We start from the raw sequence: 23999 nt of genomic DNA on the forward strand, positions 1-23999 counted from the left end.
TACTTTGAGGATATTCCGTTTTATTTCAGTACGGGGGGAATTTGTTACATTATGGCAGCGATTAGAAATAGGTTTAATGGCTAGATGTATGATTTCACCATTTGCATTTACAGTGGAAATGGAGTTAACAATTAGGGCCTCTAAGTGAGTTGTAGGCAGAGAGAGTTTGTATTGACCTGACGACACTAACGACTACTGTGCCTTGCACACGGCAGTTGCTGAAGAAGTTAAATGATAATCTAAGATTGGCTAGACTGAAAGTTAAAGCAAGCATGTCTAGAATTAACAATGTAGTAAGCAGAGACAAAAGAACCTGGAAGATTCATAGAATGAACCACTGAAAGCTTTAGCAGTAGGTAGCTTTGGACAGTTTAGTCCACACAGTCGTAGAGACTTTAATCCCTCTAAATACATTTATATGTCCCCAGTTCAATTAAAATAGCCCTTTATTTGCTTAGGTGTTGCCCTGGGGAAACTGTTACAGAGTGCATTAGGACCAGTGATTTCCCTGGCTGCTGTCTGTTCAGTATTTAATGCCTTATTCCTAGCCCTGACTGGAAAGAATGCTATTACTTCTGCCCAGGTCTCCAATGATCATTAAAACATACAAACAGGTGGAAAAAAAAATATTAGTACAGCTTTATAATCGCATTTATTTTCTTTTTACTGTGTATGGCTTTTTCATGGTTCAGGGTGTATTATAAGTAGGGTGGAAATCAATTTTTAAAAAATGGATTAATCACAATTTGCTGTGACTAATAATGATTAATCTCACTGTCCCTTCTTAAGACTAAAACTAATAAATATTTAAATCTAAATACGAGGATCAATGTAAGATCAACACAATGAATATATATATACATTGAACAATCATTGGATTTAACGTCATTTTTTAGTTCTACAGTTACAGACTGTAGTTCATCTGTTTCTCTGCATAATTTATCCCCATTTCACCCTGCTCTAAAAAGGGTCAGCTCCCCCAGAGCAAGTATGATTCGGGTGGTGGATCATTCTCAGCGCTGTAGTGACACTGATGTTGTTGTGGTGTCTACTGCACTGGTACAAGTGGATCATACAGCAGTCCACTAACTCTCCGCTGTTAAACACACCTACCTCCTTTGTCCACCTTGTAAATTCAGAGACCGTAGCTCATCGGTTGCTGCACAGTTTATGTTGGTTGTCCTCTAGTCCTTCATCAGTGGACATAGGACGCTGTCGGCTGGATATTATTGGCTGGATTTAAGTTAATCAGTGACACAGAGGGCTTTAAAAACTAGCAACACTGCTGTTGAGAATGTTTCTCAACCAATCAGATTGGGTGGCTAGAACTAACAATTGTATGACTGCAACTATACCCCACTCCCCAGCTCCTTGATAAATGTGGCAATAAAAGCAACCCTCTACTCCACATGTATTCAGCCTTGTCAACATAACGAACGAAGCCTAAAACACTACAGTAAACTACTTACAACAAAGCATGGCCAAGTTACAGTTCATTTTGTCAGCTTTACACCTCAAATTAGAACACGTCCAAGAAGCTCTGGTTGATTTGTGTACACTCTGTGTCCTTAGTGGTACAGTGTAGCTCATGAGTTAACGAACGACTCGCCAAACGGAGCCATGCTGGGAGCAGCACTGCAGCCTTCATTTTAAAGCGGGTGCTGAGAGCTGATTTTCTGAACAATAGCTGGCCCCACGTATTTGGGTTTTCAGATATTTGTTCGTTGGGTATGTATTCAGTTTCTAATTTTGAGATTCGGATATTTTTGGAGAAATGTGATTATCAATATGGAGTGAATTTTGTGTCAAAGATTTTACAAAAGCAAAAATAAATCAAGCAAAAGTCCTCGAATGAAGAGCAGAAAGTATTTTGTGTATCTTGTGAATGCAAAACAGAAAAAAATATATTAAAAATATATTTTTTAAATATACTTGGGTACCTTTTTACATTTTGCAGTTATTTGTTACTGATCTTGATTTGTATTTTTCCAGTACTTGCTTTCATTGTTTTTTTGTTTGTTTGTTTGTTTGTTTGTTATTTCTGTCAGGTCTTTTTTTTTTTTTTTTTTATGAGTTCTGAAAGAAATTTAACGTGTGGGAGGGTCTCAGAGGAAGGCGTTCACCTTGAATCTCCATTGGTCACTGATGGGTGCTCTGAAACCTCCTCTGGGACCAAGCCACGCCCCCCCCACCCCCACCCCACCAGCTTTTAAACCTTTTCAAACATGGCGGAATGAGCTTTCTTACAGGAATTAGTTCTCCGTCGCTTCGGCGGATTTCTGTCACAGCCGTTACTCGCTCAGTTGTGTCAGGCTGTGGACGGTTGCTGAGGTAGTGTGAGTTTAATATCGTGCACGTATCTGAGTAACAGAGGATTAGAATGAGCGGACATTTGCGACACCTGTTGGCAGAAAATAGAATTACATCTTTGATATGCAGGAGAAAATACACAGATGAGTTCATGATTGATGAGAATGATTTCAAGAATTTAATTTATAAAAAAGTCATAAAGGGAGGAATTCAATCCATCGCAAACAGCTGTTTTCTTTGGGTCGCTGCATGACTGGTGTTTAGGGCTTCCAGTGAGACATCACAGCTTCTACTCATTCTCTACTTGTCTGGTTTTATAATAAGATGAAACAAAAACATGCACTGAAAATGTATGTACAGAGTTGATTGTGAAGCCACTGTTCAAAAGCATAGAATTCCCATAAAACACTTTATGTACACAAGCATTTTAATAAAGTGCAGGTTAAGGCCTTTTCACAATTACAGGGGTGCTTTGGTAAACTGAATTAAAATGTTGATACAAACAGTTAAATGCTATATAGTAGCATTGCAGATGTGGAGATACATCTCCACAGTCAAGAAACATCTGTGATCTAATCAAGACGTGTGACACTAGAAACACGAGGGAAGAGTAATCACATGACAGGGGTAACAGTCATATTAGAGGGAACAAAAACAAACAGAGCCATGTGCTCATATATACATCGCTGATGTAATAAGGAAATATGAGCATCTGCAATATCTACAAATGATTTGGCGATTAATTATAACCTCTGTATCAACAAGCTGGTGAGGTGAGTGTGGCTAGGTCCCAGGGGCGCTTTCAGAGTCTCCATCAGTGACAAAAAAAAAAAAGAAGCAAATGACCTGACAGAAAAAAACAAAACAAAACAATGAAAGCAAAGACTGGCAAATTACAAACCAAAATCAGGATCAAATAACTGCAAAGACGAAAAAAGGTAACCAAGTATATTTAAAAAATGTATATACTTTTGATATATTGTTTCTGTTTTGCATTCACACTATATACTTTCTTCTCTTCATTCTAAGAATTTTGCTTTTGTAAAACTTTTGACACAAAAACCACCCCATAACGCTCCACCACATTCAGGCTCCAGCAGTAAAAACAGTGCTCTCCAAACTCCACCCGTATTCAGGCTCATCAACATAAAAGTCTTTGTGGAAGTGAAGTCTAAAACTCAGCCGTATAAAACTGCCTAACCTGCTAAAACAACACACTTACAACGGAGCGAGGCCAGGCCACAGTTCATTTTGTCAGCTTTGCGCCTGAAATTAGAGCAGCTCCGCTCAAACGGGTTAAACTGTAACTATAAAAAATAATTCTCTGCATTTGCTAAGGTTGTGAGATTAATAAAACCAAGCTTGTTCCTTCAAAACTAATATTTCTTATTTCTTTACACTTCACACCAGCTGTACAGCAAACACGGTTGCATTGTGACAACGTTTAAATATAATTCCTCGGAAGGTTGTGACAACATTGACAACTTTCTGGGAAACACAAAAGGTTGCCACAACCTTCTGAGGAATTACAGTTCAATGATGTCACAACCAAAAAGACAACATTGTGGGCACCAAATAAATAGGTTGCCACAAATTTGTCACAACGTAACCGTGCTTGTTGGGTAATAAAATCAGTGGACGTCCAAAATGCCTTAGTAACAAGTCAGTTAATTTGCCTTTCATTCATGCAAGTTTGAGCTCAAAATTCCAATTCAGTAATTCCATTTACATATGCAATTTCATAGACTTCTATTGACATTTCATTTTTTAACTGATGTTATATTGTGCCTGTTTACAACTAAATAAACAACATAGAAAATCATTATGAATATTTGTGTGAATAATTCTGGTACACTTTATTGACCACAGGGTCCAAAATTGTTTGTCACTGGGGTGGTACGTATAAAGCTTATGTTGATATCTTTTGCAAAGGGTACTCTCTTGTACCAAAATTTAATGATACATTTTAACCCCTTTGGGTTTCCAGTATATTAACTAGTACCAAAACATGGCTAAATAAAAGAACTTACACTGAAAGGTACTGTATTGTACCTAAAAAAGGTACAGCCCCAGTGACAAGGTTTTGTACTCTCTGTACTTTGATCAAATCTGTACTTAATTTTCTTAGTATGTAAATTTTTAGTTTCATTTATTCATTCATTCATTATCTGTAACCGCTTATCCAATTTAGGTTCGTGGTGGGTCCAGAGTCTACCTGGAATCATTGGGCGCAAGGTGGGAATACACCCTGGAGGGGGCGCCAGTCCTGCACAGGGCAACACACACTCACAAGTAGCCGATCCACAAACCAACAGACTGTGGGAGGAAACCAGAGCACCCGGAGGAAACCCACACGGACACGGAGAGAACACATTGTCTCCTCACAGACAGTCACCCGGAGCAGGACTCGAACCCCAGGTCCCTGGAGCTGTGTGACTGCGACACTACTTGCTGTGCCACCCTAAATATATATTTTTAAATACATTTATACATGTAATTGTGTGACGCATGTTTGAGGCACACATTCTTGGGCAAATTACAAAATTTTGCAAATATGTTTATAAATGTTTTACTTTTACCTATGGGTGTATTTTCAGTTGGGATTGGGAACCAGCAGGTATAATTAAATGCTAATAGAAGTGTTTTATAGTGGAATTATTAGAGAAATAACAGTCAAATAATTAGGAACCATTAAGTGCTAATGGTTTACTATTAGATGTAGACACCATTAAAACCAGTAGGAACCATGAAAATTCTAAATGGAATCTACTGGAATTTCATGTAAAATACCTAGTGGAAACCGTTAAGCCAATCCCCATTAAAGTATTGGAAACCATGAAAAAACATTTTCTAATGGTTTTTAAATGTTTTTTTCAGCAGGATTGTTTTTCTGATAAGCTTTTCATCATTTATTTTCAAGCATGAAAATGTATAAATGAAACAGAGATCATGTACAAAAAGGATGTTTTAATGTGACGGTTAGCTGTCTAACAATACAATTTCGACCATAACAAAAAGTTAATCAAATGGCATTCATGTATGTTGAATCGACGGCCTTAAAACGGCTTTAAAAGGATGTCTTTAATGTAAATTTGTTAGTCGTCTTTTAAACGTCTATGTTTGAATGTGGTTTTAATTTTCAACCTTAAAAAAGCACTGATGAACGACATTTCACCAATTAATTTTTTACAGAGAAGCTTATCGACCAATAACGGTAGCTCTACAGTCAGACCGTCCAATCAGAAGATTTTAGGCTACTTCACCACGCCCCCTTCTCACTCAAGCGAACCAATCGGAGTAGGGGAGGGCGGGACTAGTTTGAGAACGAAACGCTTCTCGAAATTCTATGTAAGTTCTAGAAAAACAAAATCCCGGACGATTGTGAAATTCCGCTCGGACATTTTTTAATTCTAAAAAATAGGACATGTTCGGGTAAAAGAGGACGTCTGGTCACCCTACATTGACCCAAAGTGGGGATGTTATGGAGTTATGCAGCAGCATTACCAACTGCAAATATTAAGACCTAAAAATGTTTTGGACAAAATCAAACATAAATCCAGCCACTAATACAACTAAAGACTGTAGTCCATCTGTTGCTCTACATTTGTTGTTTGCCCCTTAATCTGTTTTACAATGGTCAGGCTCACCAGAGGGCAGGTTGTTATTCAGTGTTAAGGGGGTTAAAGTGGATCAGATAGCCTGGTGTTATCTAAATAATACATGATGGTAGTCCATTTAAAAACAGGGTGAAAAGGAGCTTACAAAGTCTCCAGAGAAAGAGATTGACTAATCAGTAACTGTGGAACTACAAAGTGGCGGGTGTAGAGTATTATTTTAGGCAGTGAAAGGGCGTCCCCAGGCTGTGAGAATGTGTTACTGCAGCTCTGACGAGGATTCTTCTGAAGAGCGAAGAGGTGTGGGATTGTGGAGGGCGGTAAAGAGCCGTATCTGACACAGTGAGCGATTCTATCAGAGGAAGGTAGCGCCCCACATTTCGTAAGTGTTCGAGATGCTGATGGAGGAAGTTTCGGGTTTGTAGCCGAGAGTTATATTTGAAACAGATGCGCGGTGTTCTCGGCCATGTCTTTCCAGAGAGTGTTCACTTTACCGCGGCAGCAGTCTCTGTTGCTCCCCGCCGTTCTGAACCCCTTTGTGCTGGACACCAAACTGAACAAAAAAGAGAAAATTAGAGTGAGTACTGAGCAGTTCTTCTTTCATTCTTTACATCTCTGCACGTTTGTGTGTTGACAGAATGCTGTGCTGAGAATAGCACTGAAGGCGGGACTGTTATTGTAAGTGTGTCCACTGACTGGTCACAGTTAATCTAATCCGAGGAAAGCCTTTGGCCATCCGTGAACTCTACTATAACATAAACAGCAGTGTAGCTTTAGATTAAGCGAAGTCCCTCATTGTAACTTTAGCTGGTGATTATTTTACCTTGTTGTGTTATTTTTATATGCTAGAAGTGGTGTAATTAGCAAGCATTTCGGCTTTGAAACTGTGTTTCACTGTCTAAAATGGGCAAATTTAATCAGACAGGGTTTCTGACGTCAAAAACCCAAGGAACCAGTCCTGCCAACTATTCACAAATGTACTGAATTAATTCAGGTACTGAATGAAGGTGGAGGTCCTTAAAGGAACACTAATCAAAATATTTTACCTCATAGGCTCCCCCTCCTGCTGCGTGTAACTTTGTAGATCTTCTATCAGTTTCCTAAAGTTGTGTTTCATGAGGAAGAAAATGCTAGAATTTGATTGATAAACAGCAGTACAACAGCTTGCGACCACTATTTTCTGTTAGGACGAGGATGAAGGCAGCTTCCTTTTCAGTAGTTTCGAATTTAGTGGTTTCTTTTACATTAATTTATTACCAGCGCTCACTTCTCATAGTCTCATGTGGCTGAAACCAACTTTAAATTCGCCAGTGTCCCCTTAAATGGTTTAGCAGAAGCCACACTGCACAATTTCAGGTTGAAAATAAAGCTGGCCTGATTGTGTGGTCTATGAAGAGTGAATATTTTCTTTTGCTCAGTGCTGTGGGTGTCCACTGGTGATGGACTTAAAACTAACGTTACCTTATTTAAACAAACGTAATGTTAACTTTGAAGAGGTGTTGAATGTTTTTTGTTGCTCCACTATTCCACAGGACAATAAAATAGACAGGAAAAGACATGACAGTCATCTTGGAGCACCTTACCGAGGTTGATCCAACTGCTAGCAAACAAGTTGTATATCTCAGTACTTAAGTGAGCTTTCATTGTTTTTCAGTTAAAGGGTGTCTGGAGAATAAGACACTTTTGATAGCAGCTAATCACTCCATAACATGAGCATCACATCCAACCTACATTGTGATTTTTATTTTTGTACATTTCTCGTAAAACAACCTATTCATGTTTACATCACTGTCCTGAAATCAAAGGGGGTGATTCCTACCCTCTTCCAAAAGATACATAGTGTGTTTTCTGCAGTGCCGAGCCCTGAGTAGCAACAACACAGGAGTTATTCTCCTTATTATAGGTTTAGTGCAACATCACAATGATTTTGAAGCTGTAATTTAAGGTAAAATACTACTTAGTGCTGCTTGATGAACAGAACCAAAAACTGAATATTAATCAAATGTTCTCTGGAGCGACTGAGCTATTTTCAATGCCACGGAAATGGCTTCAAATGGTGTTTATGATCCAAAACTCACTAATGCTCTTTTGGCTAAAAGCCTTTTAATCACCACAAGTGTTCCAGCAACTAATCTACAGCCTTTCCTGAAGTGTAGAGCCCTATTGTATTGTAGATCCTGCTCTTTAAAAACTAGGCCATGCCCATATTTTTAACACTTGCTCTGCCTGTACTATGTTTATGTGGTGTGAACTAATTGTAACCAACACAATTAGTAGTAATTTGTTTTGCTGTTCTTAACCTCATGTCTGTTATAGTGTTTTCTCCAGGGACTCATTCTCATACCGCTGCGCTCCATCTTCATGGTTCTGGTTCTGATGGTAATGTGGCCTGTTGCTGCTTTGATAACCTTCAACCGTCCTCTGAAAGGAGAAATGACGCCCATGACTGGCTGGAGGAGGTAAATACTAGGTCATGATTTATTGTCCACCAGAAATACTTAATATGAACAGCATATTATCCATATTATTAGACATCAACAACCTTTAGGCATGTTATTAATTGGTCTTGAACCATGTAATAAACAGGTTATGGAGACAGGTCATCTAAATGCTAATTTCTCCAAAAATAATAACTTTTTGTGTTAAAAAAATATTTATTTCTAAGAAGTTAATATAACTTCTAGAGTATTCCACATGGTTTGCATCAAAAATTGTGGAAGATTATTCGGCTCTGACATGATTATGATATGTTTTTACTGTCTAATGTTTAATCAAATACTGGCTTGGCCTAAAAAACTCATTCAGAAACAGTGTAGATGCATGTGCTGGCAAATTAACAAGAGAAAGCACTTGCCACACATAAGAAACCAAGATACAAAAGTACAGAGAAATAAAGATCAGCAGAACATTTAACTAAAATAAAAAGCAGCATGAAAATATTTAAAATTGGAATAATACACATGGAAAAGTAAATGGTACACAAAATGTTGGCACTTGCAAGAATTGTATAGCTTGTTTGTTGTACTGTTTGTGTCTTGATTAGCTTCTCAGATAAGAAGTGAAACATTTTACATCTGCTAACAAATATTTAAAATTATACCATGGTAAAATAGTTTGCTATTTATTTAAACAAACTGTGTGCATTTTATTAAATTAAATTTATCAGTGCACATGTATGGTATCTAGACTGGGCCAAATTGCATATGGCTGTATTTGGTTGTTCTTAGTTCTGATTTTAATTTCTCAATCAATTAGTTGTGTTATATGCACATACGTCATAACCAATATGGAATGCAATATAATGTTTAAGGACTATGTCTAATGATCAACTTTCACATAATACAGCATGAATTGTTTGTATGTGTGTTTCTTTGTAGGTTTTTGTGTCGTACAGTGCTGGTGTTTCTAGGCCGGCTGTATTTCTTTGCAATGGGATTTCATGTGGTGGTGAAGGGAAGGCAGGCCAGTAGTGCTGAGGCTCCAATTCTGGCCGTGGCTCCTCATTCCTCATTCTTTGATGCCATAGTCTGTGTTGTGGCTGGACTGCCCTCCATCGTGTCCCGCATCGAGACTCTGGCCACCCCCATTTTTGGCCGTGAGTGTACAATTGCTTTTGGTGGTCTGACTTTCTTTATAGACTTCTATTATCATCAATTATGGAATTCTGAACCTAGTATATCATTGCTGGTGCTGTACAGGCTTGACCTGTGGGATTCCTTTTACTGAACACAACTGGGAAATTCAAGAATGAATATCAAATATATTAGCAATGCCAATGCTTACATCGTTACATTAATTTATTCTTTCATACATAGTCTGCAATCTCTTATAGATTTCAGGGTCTCGGTGGGTCCATACCTGGAAACACTGGGCGCAAGGCAAGAATCATTACATACATGAACTCATTCATTCATTCATTCATTCATTGTCTGTAACCGTTTATCCAGTTCAGGGTTGCGGTGGGCCTGGAGCCTACCCGGAATCACTGGGCGCAAGATGGGAACACACCCTGAAGGGTTGACACACACTCACACATTCACTCACGCTCACACCTATAGTCATTTTTGAGGCGCCAATCAACCTACCAACGTGTCTTCTTGGATTGTGTTGCAGTAGTCTGGCCTTGAATTTAAAGTATTTTTCAGTGTTTTGTCATATTGCCAAGAATATTCATTCATTTATTATCTGTAACCGCTTATCCAATTCAGGGTCGTGGTGGGTCTAGAGCCTACATGGAATCATTGGTGGTGGATTGGCCAAGAATATTGCTATTCCCAAAATACCCTGAAATATGGTGGTATTATTTTAGGGCCATATCGCACACCCCTAGTTCCTGTGGACCGTAAACTTCTTATTAATATTTGATAATTAAAATATCCTATGTCAATTCATTAGAGCTTTGCATAGGGCCCAACACACTCTTCCTACCTACAGCCACAAAATTTCTGTTGAGTCCTACACCTCAACACTAAAGTTGTTGTGGCCGTATATGATCTGATCAGCAACCAGCTAACCTTAGCAACCACATGTTATTCATTGAGCCCAGCCCACAAGTACTCAAACCACCTACAGTTTTACTAGGTCTTCACAGAGGTCACCAGGTAGGCACCTCCTCTCGTTGAATTAATCTCATTTCGCTGAATTAATCCCACAACACCTCCAGAAGGCTCAACAGTGGAGTCTGACGTCCCAGACCAAGCCAAGTTTACAGTCCTTTACCATTACCTTACCCTTTACCATCAACAACCGTAAATCCACACTGGCCTCCCTGGTGACTAAGGCTGTACCTAGCCCCACTTGCACCATTAATGCATGCTCAGTGCCACCAGTTCCATGTGAATTGTACGTGCTACATCACCAACAATCATAATAGCATCTCTACAGTGCATTTCCTGAAATGATCTGTGCTCTCCTTATCCACACCCAATGACTAGACCTTTCAGCTGTTTCTGATAACTCCTTCACAGCTGCCCTTAGTTTCTGGCCCCTGATGCTGAACAGCACAAGCAGGGATGTGGCAGACTTGGCTAAAAAAATCCCTTAAAACACATCTCCACCGGTCTTACATGTGCCTGCAACCCACGTTCCCTCACCTCAGCCACCGCGTACTTCAGCTTCTTCCTTTCAAATACTTCATTTACTGCATCCTCAAATGGGACTGTTAAGTTTATAAAGAAATATAAATGTAAATAAACTATCCGTCATAAGTTGCTCCCAGCAAAAACTTAATACGGCTTGCCTCCATTGCCCACAATTCTTGCCAGGAAATCTTCCTCTTCTCTAGATTCTCCCATCGAAGCCAATGGCCTTGTTTTTCCTGTGACGCTGCTGTTGCGCACCATCTTTATAATTTCCTCAGACAGCTTTCTTTGTTGCTTTCTCTGATCCATGTTATGCATATGATGATACAAACCAGCAGAGTGGCAACTCTTCTCCATTTAAATAGTTTTCATGGCTGATACTAATTAAAGCCAGTTAGTTAGTTTGAAATATTACTGTAATCTGCTGGTTTATCATTTATTTCTATAATAACAACAAATATGTCCAGGCCATTGAACAATCAACGATATATCTCTTTTCACACTTGTTTACTTTGGACTATGACATATCAAATGCATGCAGTTATATGTGGATAAAATGTTTCAGTTAGCTGTAGGGGTACCAACTAATTTGTCCATGTCTATATATGCTGTCAGATGCTTGAATGGCCTAATTTAAAGGAAAGAAGTCTCTTTTTTCATGAAATGATTCACCCATAAACTGACGAAATCCTCTTTAACCCTGGAAAAACCTTCACACAGGTTTGTTTAGTCAAAATTGTCCAGTTCATCATATGTTTTTACCTGCTTTGAAAAAATAAGTTTTAAGTTAGCACCACTTGGGAAAAAAATATGCAGTGTGTTTACAGCATTGCCATTTAAAGAAGCCTCTGTCCAAGAGTTAAGAGCATCATTACCCTGCCTCTCAAAACCTAACATGTTTTATTTTTAAAATGTAGACACTTTAAATAAAAAAAGTCAATATGCTGTCATTAATATGGCATTCATTATTATAAAATATTGAATAAATATATTGAACATATAACACCCTAGTCCAGAATTATTAATAAGCAGCTGTATTTCAGATAACCTGAAGCAATTTACATAATGAACAGAGCTGTAGGCTTTGCAACTTAGCAGCATCAATTTATTTTATACCATAAAAACACATAATCTAAAAATCTCATGGAGTAATGTATCAAATTTAACAATACACGTTTTACAGACGTGTATTGAAGCTTGTGTCATACGTTTCAGGGTTCCTGCGATGCCTTCAGCCTATGCTTGTGTCACGCCAAGATCCAGACTCACGCAAAAACACCATCCTAGAGATCAGCAAACGTGCCAAATCTGGAGGCCGCTGGCCACAGGTCAGTTCAAGTGACTGTTTTGTGTTGTAATGCATAATTTTTGGCAACATAACACTATATGGTGTAATTTAAAGAGGCCAGAGTTTCACAACCTGTTTAGAAAAGGGAATTTCAGAGTTTAGTCTACATGTTTCGAAAGCAGGAAATAACTTTGGAGAGCTGTGTTTCTGAATAGTGTGAATGAAGACCTGACAGTTCTTACTTTGCCCACATTTTACCATAGGAAGTTTAATTTTCAGTGGAAGTCAATGTAAAAGATTTTATTCCGAGTTCCATTTTAGAGCATTTCTATTGGTCCATTCATCATTAAAATTTCACACAGTGATAAGGACAGCTGCTGTGTTCAAATAATGTAGTAAAATAATAATCTACAAAAATGTAGATATATCTTTTTCTTTGGACAGCAACAATTTCCAACCATTATGGATTGATTTCTTTCTACATACAATGTTTTTTAAATTATACAAAAAAGCAGCTTCATTTATTGGTTTTCTTGACTGTTTGGTTGTTTGTTTTAGATATTGATTTTTCCTGAAGGAACATGCACAAACAGATCCTGTCTCATTACATTCAAACAAGGTAAGAAGACAAAGGTTGCATCACAAATGGCTCCATACTACCTATGTAGTGCAGTATAGTCACACAAATAATGCACTAGATTTCCAGTAGAAAGGTGTATATATTTTATGGGTGTGTTATGCAAAGCTTAAAGGAAATGATTATAATAATGACATAATTTTAAACAAGAATAATTCATACAAACTAGTGGAGCAATTTGCCTTCCGTGCAAATATGCAAATGTATAAAAAGGAAGAAGGCTGGGAATCTGAATGAAGCACTTTGTTTTGCTTACAGAATCAGACATTATGCTGTTTACGAAGGGTATCAAAAACAGGAACACACAAACGAAAAGTGATTTCATATCTAGAGATATGACCAACAGACCAACCACTTCCTTCCTGTAACTTAAAACAGTGAAAATCATATTTAGAACATTTTAGCATTGCAGGCATTCAGGATGATTCGTTGGTGCTGATATTTATTGAATTAATTTAACCTAAGGCTTCAGTCACAAACCATATTAACTACATAGAAAAAGTTAAGTAATCAGCAATTATTGACTGACCATACTCTATAGTATGATAAATAGGATTCTGTATTCTAGGACACAGTATGATCGATGGGCTCTTTGACTGATTCACAGCAACAATGTATGTTCACTGATACCCAGCATCTGTCCTCGGATGGAGAATGTGTTAACCTCTGTGGGCTTTGTCTCATTGAATTTGAACTATGAGCTCACTGGGTGTGAATGTGTTTAAACCATGAGAAGGAGAGTGTGAAAGAGAATGAAAGAAAGCCTGTGTTAAACTGCATGCTTTGTTGATTTTTCTAGGTTACAATACGTTAACCTGTCCTTTACAGATAACCTGTTCATTGCACCATTACTGTTTATTTACTGGAGAATTAACTATAAAATGTGGTCTTTGCTAAAATTAAGGCACGTTATAAAAAAAATCACGTTTTATATTTTATCTATAGGCTGAACAAATAAATAGAAACTGTATGCCAAAATAAGCAAAAAATATATTTTGCAAATGACTGTGTGTTTCTCTCTGTTTGCCTTTGCAGGTGCCTTTACACCAGGAGTTGCTGTTCAGCCTGTGATTATAAGGTACAAGAATAAGCTGGTGAGTGACTTGCAACAATTTAAACTGTGATTTTAAATGCATTGCCAACACTGACCCTTCCAAATACGGAATTTCCTAATATCTATACTTCATTCTACACTGTCCAAAAATGTGTAACTTTACAAGAGATGACAACGTTGTTCTTTCACATTGTAAAATGAAGTTGATGTGTTCAAATGAAAAATTAATATCTTAAATAGCTGATTTTTTATAGGGGGGTGCAATAACAATTTATTCACTATATTTTCTATTTATGTTTTTGGGTTCTTTTATGTGTACAGATATAAAATGATGTATAACATTGTTAGATATTACATATAAAAACTATGTATACAATGTAGTTACCGGTTTTATGAACTAGCTTAAAAGCTACACTCTAAAGCAAGGGTAATTAATTCAAATTCATTAAGGTCCAGTTAGAGAAAACTTTCTAAAGACAAGGTTCAGAAGCTAATGTATAAATTGCATTATAATCAGTGCCATATCATTTACATTAAAATGGTGTGTGTGTGTGTGTGTGTGTGTGTGTGTGTGTGTATATATATTTATAGTATAATTATAGCATCATTTAATGTAGTTAACAACTGAATGTCAAATCAAATTATTTAAACTAAATTTCAATTACATTTCAATATATTTTAACAAGATTTATGAATAATTATAAATAACAAATACTCTAAATAAACTGTCCTTTCTTCATTTCAAATAAAATGTACAAATAAAACAAAGATTTAGAAAAAAACTAAATGCATATTTTAAATAAACTCCCAAATGACATTTGCAGTTGCAGTTTACTTTACTGTATTTACATAACCAGCAATCTGATTGGCTCTTATTACTGGAGGGCAGGACTTAATCTGTTAACCGCAAGCTGATTGGCTCTTTATGCTGAAGGAAGGGACTACCATAAACATGATCCATGTTCAGCATTAGGAGAATTTCAACCAATAATCGTTCCCTTTTTTTAATGCTTCTGGCTTTACCTTACACAACACTGTTGTCCCAAAAGTGTCCCAAAAGAGCTTTTATCACATCCCTTGGTCCCTGGTCCCAGGATAGTGATGTCTGGGGCCCTGCCCTGTGTGTGTCACTCATTCGAGTCACAGCACTCATCATAATGCAAAGATCTGACTGGCTGAGTAGCCTCATGTGTGATATGCAGAAACACATACGATTAATCAGTGAGTATCCTGGAGCGCTAAATCTGAACCGTAATGATTATAAGAGTTAAAACAAACACTCAGTTCAAAATGTAAAAGCTCTTAATAAACTTAGCACAAAAAAGTATGAGATTTATTGCAAAGAAGCATTATTACAACAAAGAAATAATCCACCAAACACATATTTCCTTACTTTTTGTGCTATGTTTAGTTTATCACTTACAGGTCCATGCCTGGATATGACAGTGTCTGGGTCCGGACCTGGACCATGCTCCGCCTATTCGTGACCCCTGTTCTAAAGGATCAATATATAATATTTTTACAGCTTCAAAATCATTGTGAGCGTCTCTGACCTGTAATAGGAAGGACAGGGAAGAAGTCTGGGCTTAGCACTACAGAAACTGCACTCTGTAAATTTGGGGCCTGGTAGGAAACAATTCCCATGCCCTCCCCATTCTTAACACTTTTTAGTTCAGTGTAGAGTATAAACAAAAAACCAAAAGACTGCCTAGTTTTCTTTAAAGGGTTTTTTTGCTGTGAAGCCTTAGAAGGACCATTTTTGTTTCAGTAAGAGGCTAATGAGTCATATACTTATAAGAGGTTTGTTATTGTGAATAACCTCATCCACATTTCCACATGACAAACGGTAACTAGGTCTTCATATGTTGAGCACACCACATTTTCTAATTAATGCTATACTCAATAATATAAACCACACAGAAAGAGTGCTCCCAAATAGATGCAGTGTTGACTATTTGAATCAATTTTATTTTCCTAAAATGCTAAGTGAAAATGTTTCTCAGTGCTCAAATATTGGCTCCTTAGCAGGACACATGGACACATTAAAACATACAGTTGTATGAAAAAGTCAATTTTTAAATTAAAAATCACGTTAGTGTATGTTTTATTCTCATCTACAAATTTCATGTCAAAGTAAATCTAATTGTATAGGAAGTGCTTTTCATATAGGAAACTGCATGTAAACCGATCATGCAATGTAAACAGTATAAAAAGAGTCATAAAAAAAAGCAAAAGCAGAGGAGTCGTAAAAACAATATTACGTAGATGTATTTCATTCAGATTCAGAAAGACGTGCCTTCTTTGCAATCAGAAAAACAAATCCTGGATACTTATCAGTAACTTCACTTATTTCCTTGTATAAAAAAATTTAAATAGTGGGAATTGTCTGAGTTAGACTTGTCCATGAAAAACCCTCCACATGCTTTCAAAAGTGGATCAAGTTTACTGATTAAACTGAGTCTTATCTGGTTAAACTGCAGGGAGTTTAGCACTGACAAGCTCACAGAATGTCAGGAATTTTGCTGTTTGTCATCCAGTGGGACTTTTTGTTTTGTATATTTTGAGGGGGGCTGGGACTTGAATCTGCGTATCCATCAATTTCTGTGATTTTAAGGGAAAAAATGAAAAAGTTTCAAAGGCAGATTCTGTTTAAGGTTATACATGTGTGTTTTTACTCTGTGGTACTGAACTGAAACAGAGAACAATTCATTTTCATAATGGCAATTTATCTTCATTCTCTCTTCTTCAGGACACAGTAACATGGACGTGGCAAGGCCCCAAATTGTAAGTGCTGAACATTGTTAAATCATGAAGTGAATTTCACTCATAAAAATAATCCCAAGAATGAAACCCATTTCATGACTCACACTTAAGTTTATCATCACAATATCAAGACGACGCTTCTGTATAAAAAGTCAAAACTGAAGCCACCCTCTCAGTTTGCTTAGTAACTAAAGACCTGATAATATTTCTCAAGATATTAGAAATCTACTTTCATCATTATCTTATCCGTTTAATCCATTTCAGGGAATGAATCTACTGTGATTTACTTATATAATAAACAGTGTATATATATTTATTCAGTGTGCAACACTTGATTTTAGCTCTTGTCTGTTGACAGAGGCCTAAAGGGGGTGAAACAGTTCAATCAAATCTGGTTTGTTAGCCAGAATTTCAGCTGTATCTGGGCAACATTATGTGTCTAAAGGATTCTAGGCACTGCTTACCAAGTGCCTCTTTGGAAGTCGAAGAATAAATGCTTGGACATTGTTGTAGGATGATGTTGTATTCAGTTATTACTGATGTCAAGTGTATTCAGTAATTATAAGGGGTGTTTACATATATTTGAATGCACATGGTACCTGCTGCTAGTACATGATTAGAATTATTAGAATTTTCTTCAAATACTTTACCATTTCCTGGGCCTTAATTGAATGCTGTAAAATTAATGTGAATAGAAATCTTAAGAGAGTCTTTGAAGGTGAGCTAACATCTCTGTTACTTCCTGTTGCAGGGGGACCCTGCTTCTTCTTACACTTTGTCAACTTTATACATTGGTGGAGATTGAGGTTAGCCACCTCCGGTATCTACTTCTCTGTTCTAGCTTCTGCTTTTGAAGGGCTGTCTAAACTTTTCAGTAGCATTACATGCTAGTGGCATCAGAGAGATTAAAATTAAAATTAAACATACATTTGAATGTACAGTGTAATTAATACACGGTTTGTGCAACAGCTTTTTAAACACAGGCTTCTCTCTGTGTGTTTTAGTTTCTCCCACCATACGTTCCAACAGAAGAGGAGAAGAAGAATGCCCATAAGTTTGCTCATTCAGTGAGGAGTCTAATGTCTGAGTAAGAACAGGAGATTTCCCTATTTAACACAGACAACCAGTTTATACTGAACCACGTCATACGTGCTGAAGTCTGACTGTACTGATGATTTTATCCTATATGTGTTGCCAGGTCATTGCGCCTTCCAGTAACTGATCACACTTTTGAGGACTGTCGTCTGATGATCTCTGCGGGGGAGCTGACCCTTCCCATGGAGGCAGGACTAGTGGAGTTCACAAAGATTAGCAGAAAGCTTGAGTATGGAAAATGGTCCAGTGCTTACCACTGTTCTGGACACTTTATTTTTTGTGTTCTAGAGAACTTTTTTTTTCAAAAAACTCTTGCACTTATTGGATTCTACAAAAGTCCAATAAGTGTTGGTGAATTGATTGTCCCAGCTATATGGGGTACACACAGATGCTTTTAAAGTGTTGCTCAGAAGCCTGGATAAAATGACATTAAGAAAGGCATCCAGCGTAAAATCTGTGTCAAGGCAAATAAACAGAAAGTTATTCAACTAATTTCAAATGAGTTAATATTGAATTTTGTATTCATTATTTTTTATTAAATATCTTCATAGTAATCTTAAATGCTTGTCTCTGTGCCTCCTCCAGTCTGAAATGGGACAATGTCAAGAAAGAACTGGAGAATTTTTCGGCCATAGCAAGCTCGTGCAAAGGAGGCCGAATCAGAATTGAGGAGTTTGCTGAGTTCCTCAAACTGCCCATCAGTCCAGTTCTTCAGGAGCTCTTTGCTCTGTTTGACAGGGTATGTATGTTGTTTTTGTGTAACCTTTTATAAAACAGTGTTTTATGTTTATGTAACTGACACCAAGTCAGAAATGTATTCATTAAAGGAACACTACATAATATTTTTACCTTAAATTACATCTACTGCACTGAACCCAACTGCGCTCAGCCACAGATGAGTAAAAGGCGGAAGACACATTTTGTTGTACGTTGTACAATGACAGATAATTGCACATTACAATATTCAAAGTCATTGTTATAATCCACTGATTTGTAATAAGGAGACCACAGCCTCTGTCTTTGCTACTCTGGGCTCGGCACTGCAGAACCTGCACTATATAACTTTTGGAAGAGGGTAGGATATTATCCCCCTCCTTCCCATTCCCCCTGGATTCAGTACAGTTCTGTAAAAATTAATTTTCCTAGGGAGAGCCCCAGAAACACAAAACCCAAATCTTACCAAGTGTTCCTTTATATTAATAGATTAATAAGACAAAATGATTATTGGATTTCAGGTCTCCTTCTATCCATCTTACTAAAAGACGCAATACTAAAATTTGGTTTTGTGTGTATTATTGTAGGACGGAGATGGCACCATTGATTTCAGAGAGTACGTCATTGGTGTTACAGTGTTATGTCGACCAGCTAACACTGAAGAAGTCATACAGACGGCATTTAAGGTACCCACCTACTAATGGCATATTAGTTTGTATTAAAACACTTTCTAATGATTGAATTTGGCAATTTTAGTGTACACTCACTGACATTGTAAACAGAATGGGAAGCTCTAAATCAGCTGATCTTGACCAATGCCAGGCATGAGTTAAAGTGTTTTAAGGGTCACAAAGTATAGGGCTAATACAAATGCAGTTTTTTGTTGTTTATTTAAAAAAATAAGTTAGATATATCAGGTTAAATATAAATATAACAATATAAATATAAGAGATTAAAAATTATATTTATATTGCTTAGTTTTGGTTTGCCTTTTCAGGTTATAGCTTCTTTTTTTTTACTGTTAATTATTTATATAAAACTGAAGGTAAATATGAATTATACTCAACACTAATGCTGTCATCTCTCACTATAGTTGTTTGATATAGATGAGGATAACAACATCACAAGAGAGGAATTTGCTTGCTTACTGCGCTCTGCTCTGGGTGTATGTGACCTCAATGTTTCTACACTCTTTAATGAGATTGATGCCGATGGATCAGGACATATCACATATGGTAAGTAGTAAATTGATCTCAGGAACCAAGCTGTGCTAATAGATCTCTGAAGTTATTCTGCAGTGTAGTTCAGCATCATGGCCGTAATAAGAACTCTGCTTCCAAGCAGTTATCCCCTATGGGCCAAATATAGCATTTTGAGATACATTTTAGAATTTTAGTATATTTCTTCAGACTATCTCAATTTTCTTTATTACAAATCCATACAGGGGGTCAACATGTGAATATTTCAACATGCAGCTAAGATTTATACAAACAAGAAAGCTTTTGCCAAATGTGGATTATAGTGTGATTAGTTAGTGTTGTTATATATTAAGGTTAAGATTAGGGTTAAGGTTATAATATATATTATTAATTAATTTATTCATTGTCTGTAAGCGCTTATCCAGTTCATGGTCACGGTGGGCCCAGGACCCACCCGGAATCACTGGGCGCAAGGTGGGAACACACCCTGGAGGAGGCAATATACAATATTATTTTAGTGTGTCAGCTTGTTTGTAGCGTATATGCAGTATTTGGACAGCTAAAGGAATTCGCAATTTAGAGAAAACAGTGTCACTGGAAATATATTTAAAGTGAAAAAAAGTGTGCAACATATTTGTTTGTCACTTTGTTTCTGTGTTACTGCCACCATTTTGATATTTAAAAAAAATGCACATGTACAACAATATACAAAATAATGACGCACACCGTATCTTGACTATTACAAAATGCATTTGCTGTAATGAATCATAACAATATTAATTAAACTCTTCTGTCTTTACTTTAGATGAGTTCCGCTCCTTTGCTCTCACCCACCCTGAGTATGCTAAACTCTTCACCACATACATTGAGCTCCAGCGATACCAAGGGCTCCAGGCAGAAGGTCCAGACTCGGACTCCTTCTCCCACTGCTGTATGGTTTCACCTAACGACCACCAGGAAGACTCAGACAAGAAAGAAGACTAATAGCAATAGGCAGTGTCCATCCTACTGCACTCTTGAACCTGTGAAATGTGTAGAACATCACTGGAAAGATTTTTTAAATTTTATTTTAAACACAACCTTCCCCAGCAAAAGAAATTCTGCCTATTTCAGCTTAACATGTGCCTTAGCTGTGTACAGTGTAACTACGTCTTACCTGGATGTCCACAATATTTTTCCAAAGGCTGCAAATCTCTATTATATACAGTTCAGCAAATCTGGGTTGAGCTGGATCCACCTGGTGTTTATATAATTTCATCAGATATTTGCTGCTTGTCTCAGCTGTTTTATTTATAGCATTCTATATCAGCATTCTGCTTATTGGTGGAATGATTTTTGGAAGATATTTAGAAGATAAGAGAAGTAGATATGAAATATGATTCATAACTGTTTTAATACAAGATGTTAGGAATTAGTTAGGAATTAAACATATAAATCAATGTCTCCCAAACTCTTTTCTGCAGTGCCCCGCTTTTATAGATAATATTTTCATGCCCCACAGACACATACCTGTCTTTTGCTTCCAAGCGTCACTGAAATTTATTTTAAATATTTTAATTAATTAAAAACTACAAAGTCTTATTGAACAAAACTAAATAAAATGACAAATCACATGTACCTTATACATATCCTGTAGCCTTGCTACACCAGCACCCCTGCACCTGACCCCTCAATAGCTCCTCCCACTGCTATAAATGCTGCCAGGTTTAAAGCAAAAGAAACAAAAAACCTTTTGAAAATAGAGCCTCTGTGGTTGTATATTCCACAACTAGCACTGTAGAAACTACACTGTGTACCTTTTTTAGGAGGGTAATGCCAGGCAAAACAGAACAGGATTAGCTTGCACCTCTTGTAATTCCATGATTGTGATTGCAAAGAATGTAAAATCTTCATAGAAAAGCTTGAAATAAAATAGGATCCTCTGGAGCAGCTTCACACGAGCGTAACATCAAAATGCCCAGTGGCTAATGCCAGCTAGATTGGGTTCGGAGCAGTGAAATTACATTGTCTGGAGTGATGGAGCTCTGAATATTTTTGGGGTGAGCTGGAGTGAAGTTTGTGATCCAGAATAATCCTCCAAAATAAGTATTTGACCTTTCTAATGCTCTTGTGTCTGATCCTGAAATATATGATTTAATATATTGTCTAAAGCCTTCCAAGAAAATTAGAAGCAGTTGCTGTTGCAAATGGAGTATGTGTGCACTTGCCAAACTCTTTTATTGCTTTGTATATTGGGTCACTGATTATATTTTTAAAAGAAGATGGCAGTAAGATGAACTCTGAGGGCCTGAGGCTCTGAGGATGCTTTCGTTAATATATATAATATATAACACTCTCTTCTGTTACTTTCTTTTTCTCTTTCTCTTTTTCTCTCTGTGCTCAGGGACTCCGCTACAGAAAGTTTCCAATAATCAAAGGGTTTTTTTTGTTTTGTTTTGTTCTGTTTTATGCTCGGCATCTGTGTGTATTTGCATTTCTATTGAGAAGAGATGTTGCTGAGTTAGCGCTCTGTCCCTGTTGCTTGTTTAGTGTAATGCTCAGCTAGCGGCTGAAAATAGGCCAATTTGTGAGCAAACAGGCAACACAACACACACAAGCAGCTTGTTCCAGGGGTGGGCTTCTCCCACTCAAGTGCAGGTTGCAATTAGGGCTGTTTTTTGTTAACACAGCACTGTGCTTATTTTGCAATAAACAATACACTGAATTTTAACAAGCTTTTTTATAGCATCTTTTATGTTACACTGTTTGAACACTTGTTCAGGGAAATATTTTTCCACTGTAGAGAACTTACAGGAGAGAGATGCAATGGGAACAGCTGAGCAGACAAGAAAACACCACAGCTCCCATACTGAGGTCTTCCAGCAGGTGACAGCAGTGTGCTATCCTTGAAGACTGAGAGTGTTGATTAGTCTTGTGTGACAGGAACATAGTTCAAAGGATGCTTCAGTGTCTTATTGTTGGGTTTGTTGCACTAATCTGCAAATGGTAAAGCTTAGAAACCCCCTTTCATTTAATTATTTTCCAGTCAAAATGGTCAGTATGTTAAACTACAGCTAGATTTCTCAAACTTGAAAGTATTGTTTACAAACTGCACACTGGAGGCTTTTTCCTTGCTTTTTCTCCTTTAACCGTCTCCTTCTAAATGCATTCAGATTATATTTAACCTACTCTTCTCAGCAAAAACAGTAAATAACTTGTATTTAGTGGTTGTTTGTCTAGAAGTTAAATAAACGAAGGGTGATCTTTAACGTTTTCACGCTTGGTGTTTTGTGTGTGAGTTTTTGTGTGTGTTCCATGTGTTTTATCACAATTCAAACAGCCTTAGAGGTCAGTGCAGAGTGCACAGAGGTCAAAGAGGTTGATCTTCAAATAAAAACAGACCGATGCACCCAGTGTTGTCTGTTCCTATTGAGCAAAGCTACACATAAAGCATTGTTAACACCCCCTTTGTCATAAAGCAAAAGCCAAAAGCCAACTCAAAACCGCCATAAATATAACACAGTAACAGGGAGGAAAGCAGCATGCTTGCACCCATGGACTATAAAATGTAATTAACCCTTTAAACATTAGGCCTACTAATCAGTTATAAACTACATATGTAACTACATGTAAAAAGCAGTGTATAGTGTGTGCTGCTCCAGAGCTGAGGCCTCATTATCAATAAATGTGTTTGGCATTCATTAGATTTTGAGAAAAATGCAACCAACTGAGCTAGAGGTGTGGAAAGAAAATCCTGATTCATTTATTTTCAAGATGCACTGAAATTAATGAATGCTGTAGAGTGGATAAACGATATATTATGTATATGATTACTCTTTTTACTTATACTCAATTATATACATCAGATACCAGAACAAAGACAACGAATGAGAAAGTATTGTGTAACGTGTACGTCAAACATGAATGTCTGTTCATTTTTAAAGGACGGGGTCGATGATGATGATGACTGTGTCCTACAGGAGACTGATACTCCTCTGTGGTCAGGCTCAGCCGGAAGAAGGATGGAGCAGCGGTCACTTTATTTAAGGCCTGCTGTTCGGCATGCTGCGATTACAGCTGCGATTTGCACCCTCGATTTGTTTTAACCTTTTCAGAGCAGAGAAGCCCATTTCATTTTAATCACAATTGATGAGATGGCATGCGATCAATTAAGTAACATTGTTGCCTCTCTCTCTCTACCTCTCTGTGATATTGCTGTATCCATTTCGCTGCAGCCTCAGGTCGAGTCTGTCCAGTCAAATCCT

General features: G+C 37.3%; 1 protein-coding gene across 1 annotated transcript; it reads left to right on the forward strand.

Annotated features, from left to right (window-relative positions):
- The first annotated feature begins 6164 nt into the window (after positions 1-6164).
- On the forward strand, positions 6165-22986 carry LOC136678667 (lysophosphatidylcholine acyltransferase 2-like). Its single transcript, XM_066656754.1, has 14 exons — positions 6165-6501; positions 8241-8383; positions 9302-9519; positions 12221-12333; positions 12852-12912; positions 13966-14024; positions 16734-16768; positions 17499-17553; positions 17752-17834; positions 17946-18071; positions 18428-18581; positions 19144-19242; positions 19650-19791; positions 20561-22986. The coding sequence occupies exons 1-14, from the start codon at positions 6391-6393 to the stop codon at positions 20737-20739; spliced, it is 1578 nt and encodes a 525-aa protein (XP_066512851.1). The 5' UTR covers positions 6165-6390; the 3' UTR covers positions 20740-22986.
- The last annotated feature ends 1013 nt before the right edge of the window (positions 22987-23999 follow it).

The sequence above is a fragment of the Hoplias malabaricus genome, chromosome Y (assembly GCF_029633855.1).
Source record: "Hoplias malabaricus isolate fHopMal1 chromosome Y, fHopMal1.hap1, whole genome shotgun sequence".
Classification (NCBI taxonomy): domain Eukaryota; kingdom Metazoa; phylum Chordata; class Actinopteri; order Characiformes; family Erythrinidae; genus Hoplias; species Hoplias malabaricus.

What these genes read in the sequence shown, in the direction of transcription:
- LOC136678667 (XM_066656754.1), top strand. Translation starts at nt 6,391, where the DNA reads ATGTCTTTCCAGAGAGTGTTCACTTTACCGCGGCAGCAGTCTCTGTTG. An exon ending in TAAGGTACAAGAATAAGCTG is followed by an intron (nt 14,025 to 16,733) that starts GTGAGTGACTTG and finishes TCTCTTCTTCAG; the next exon opens with GACACAGTAACATGGACGTG. An exon ending in TCTTTGCTCTGTTTGACAGG is followed by an intron (nt 18,582 to 19,143) that starts GTATGTATGTTG and finishes GTATTATTGTAG; the next exon opens with GACGGAGATGGCACCATTGA.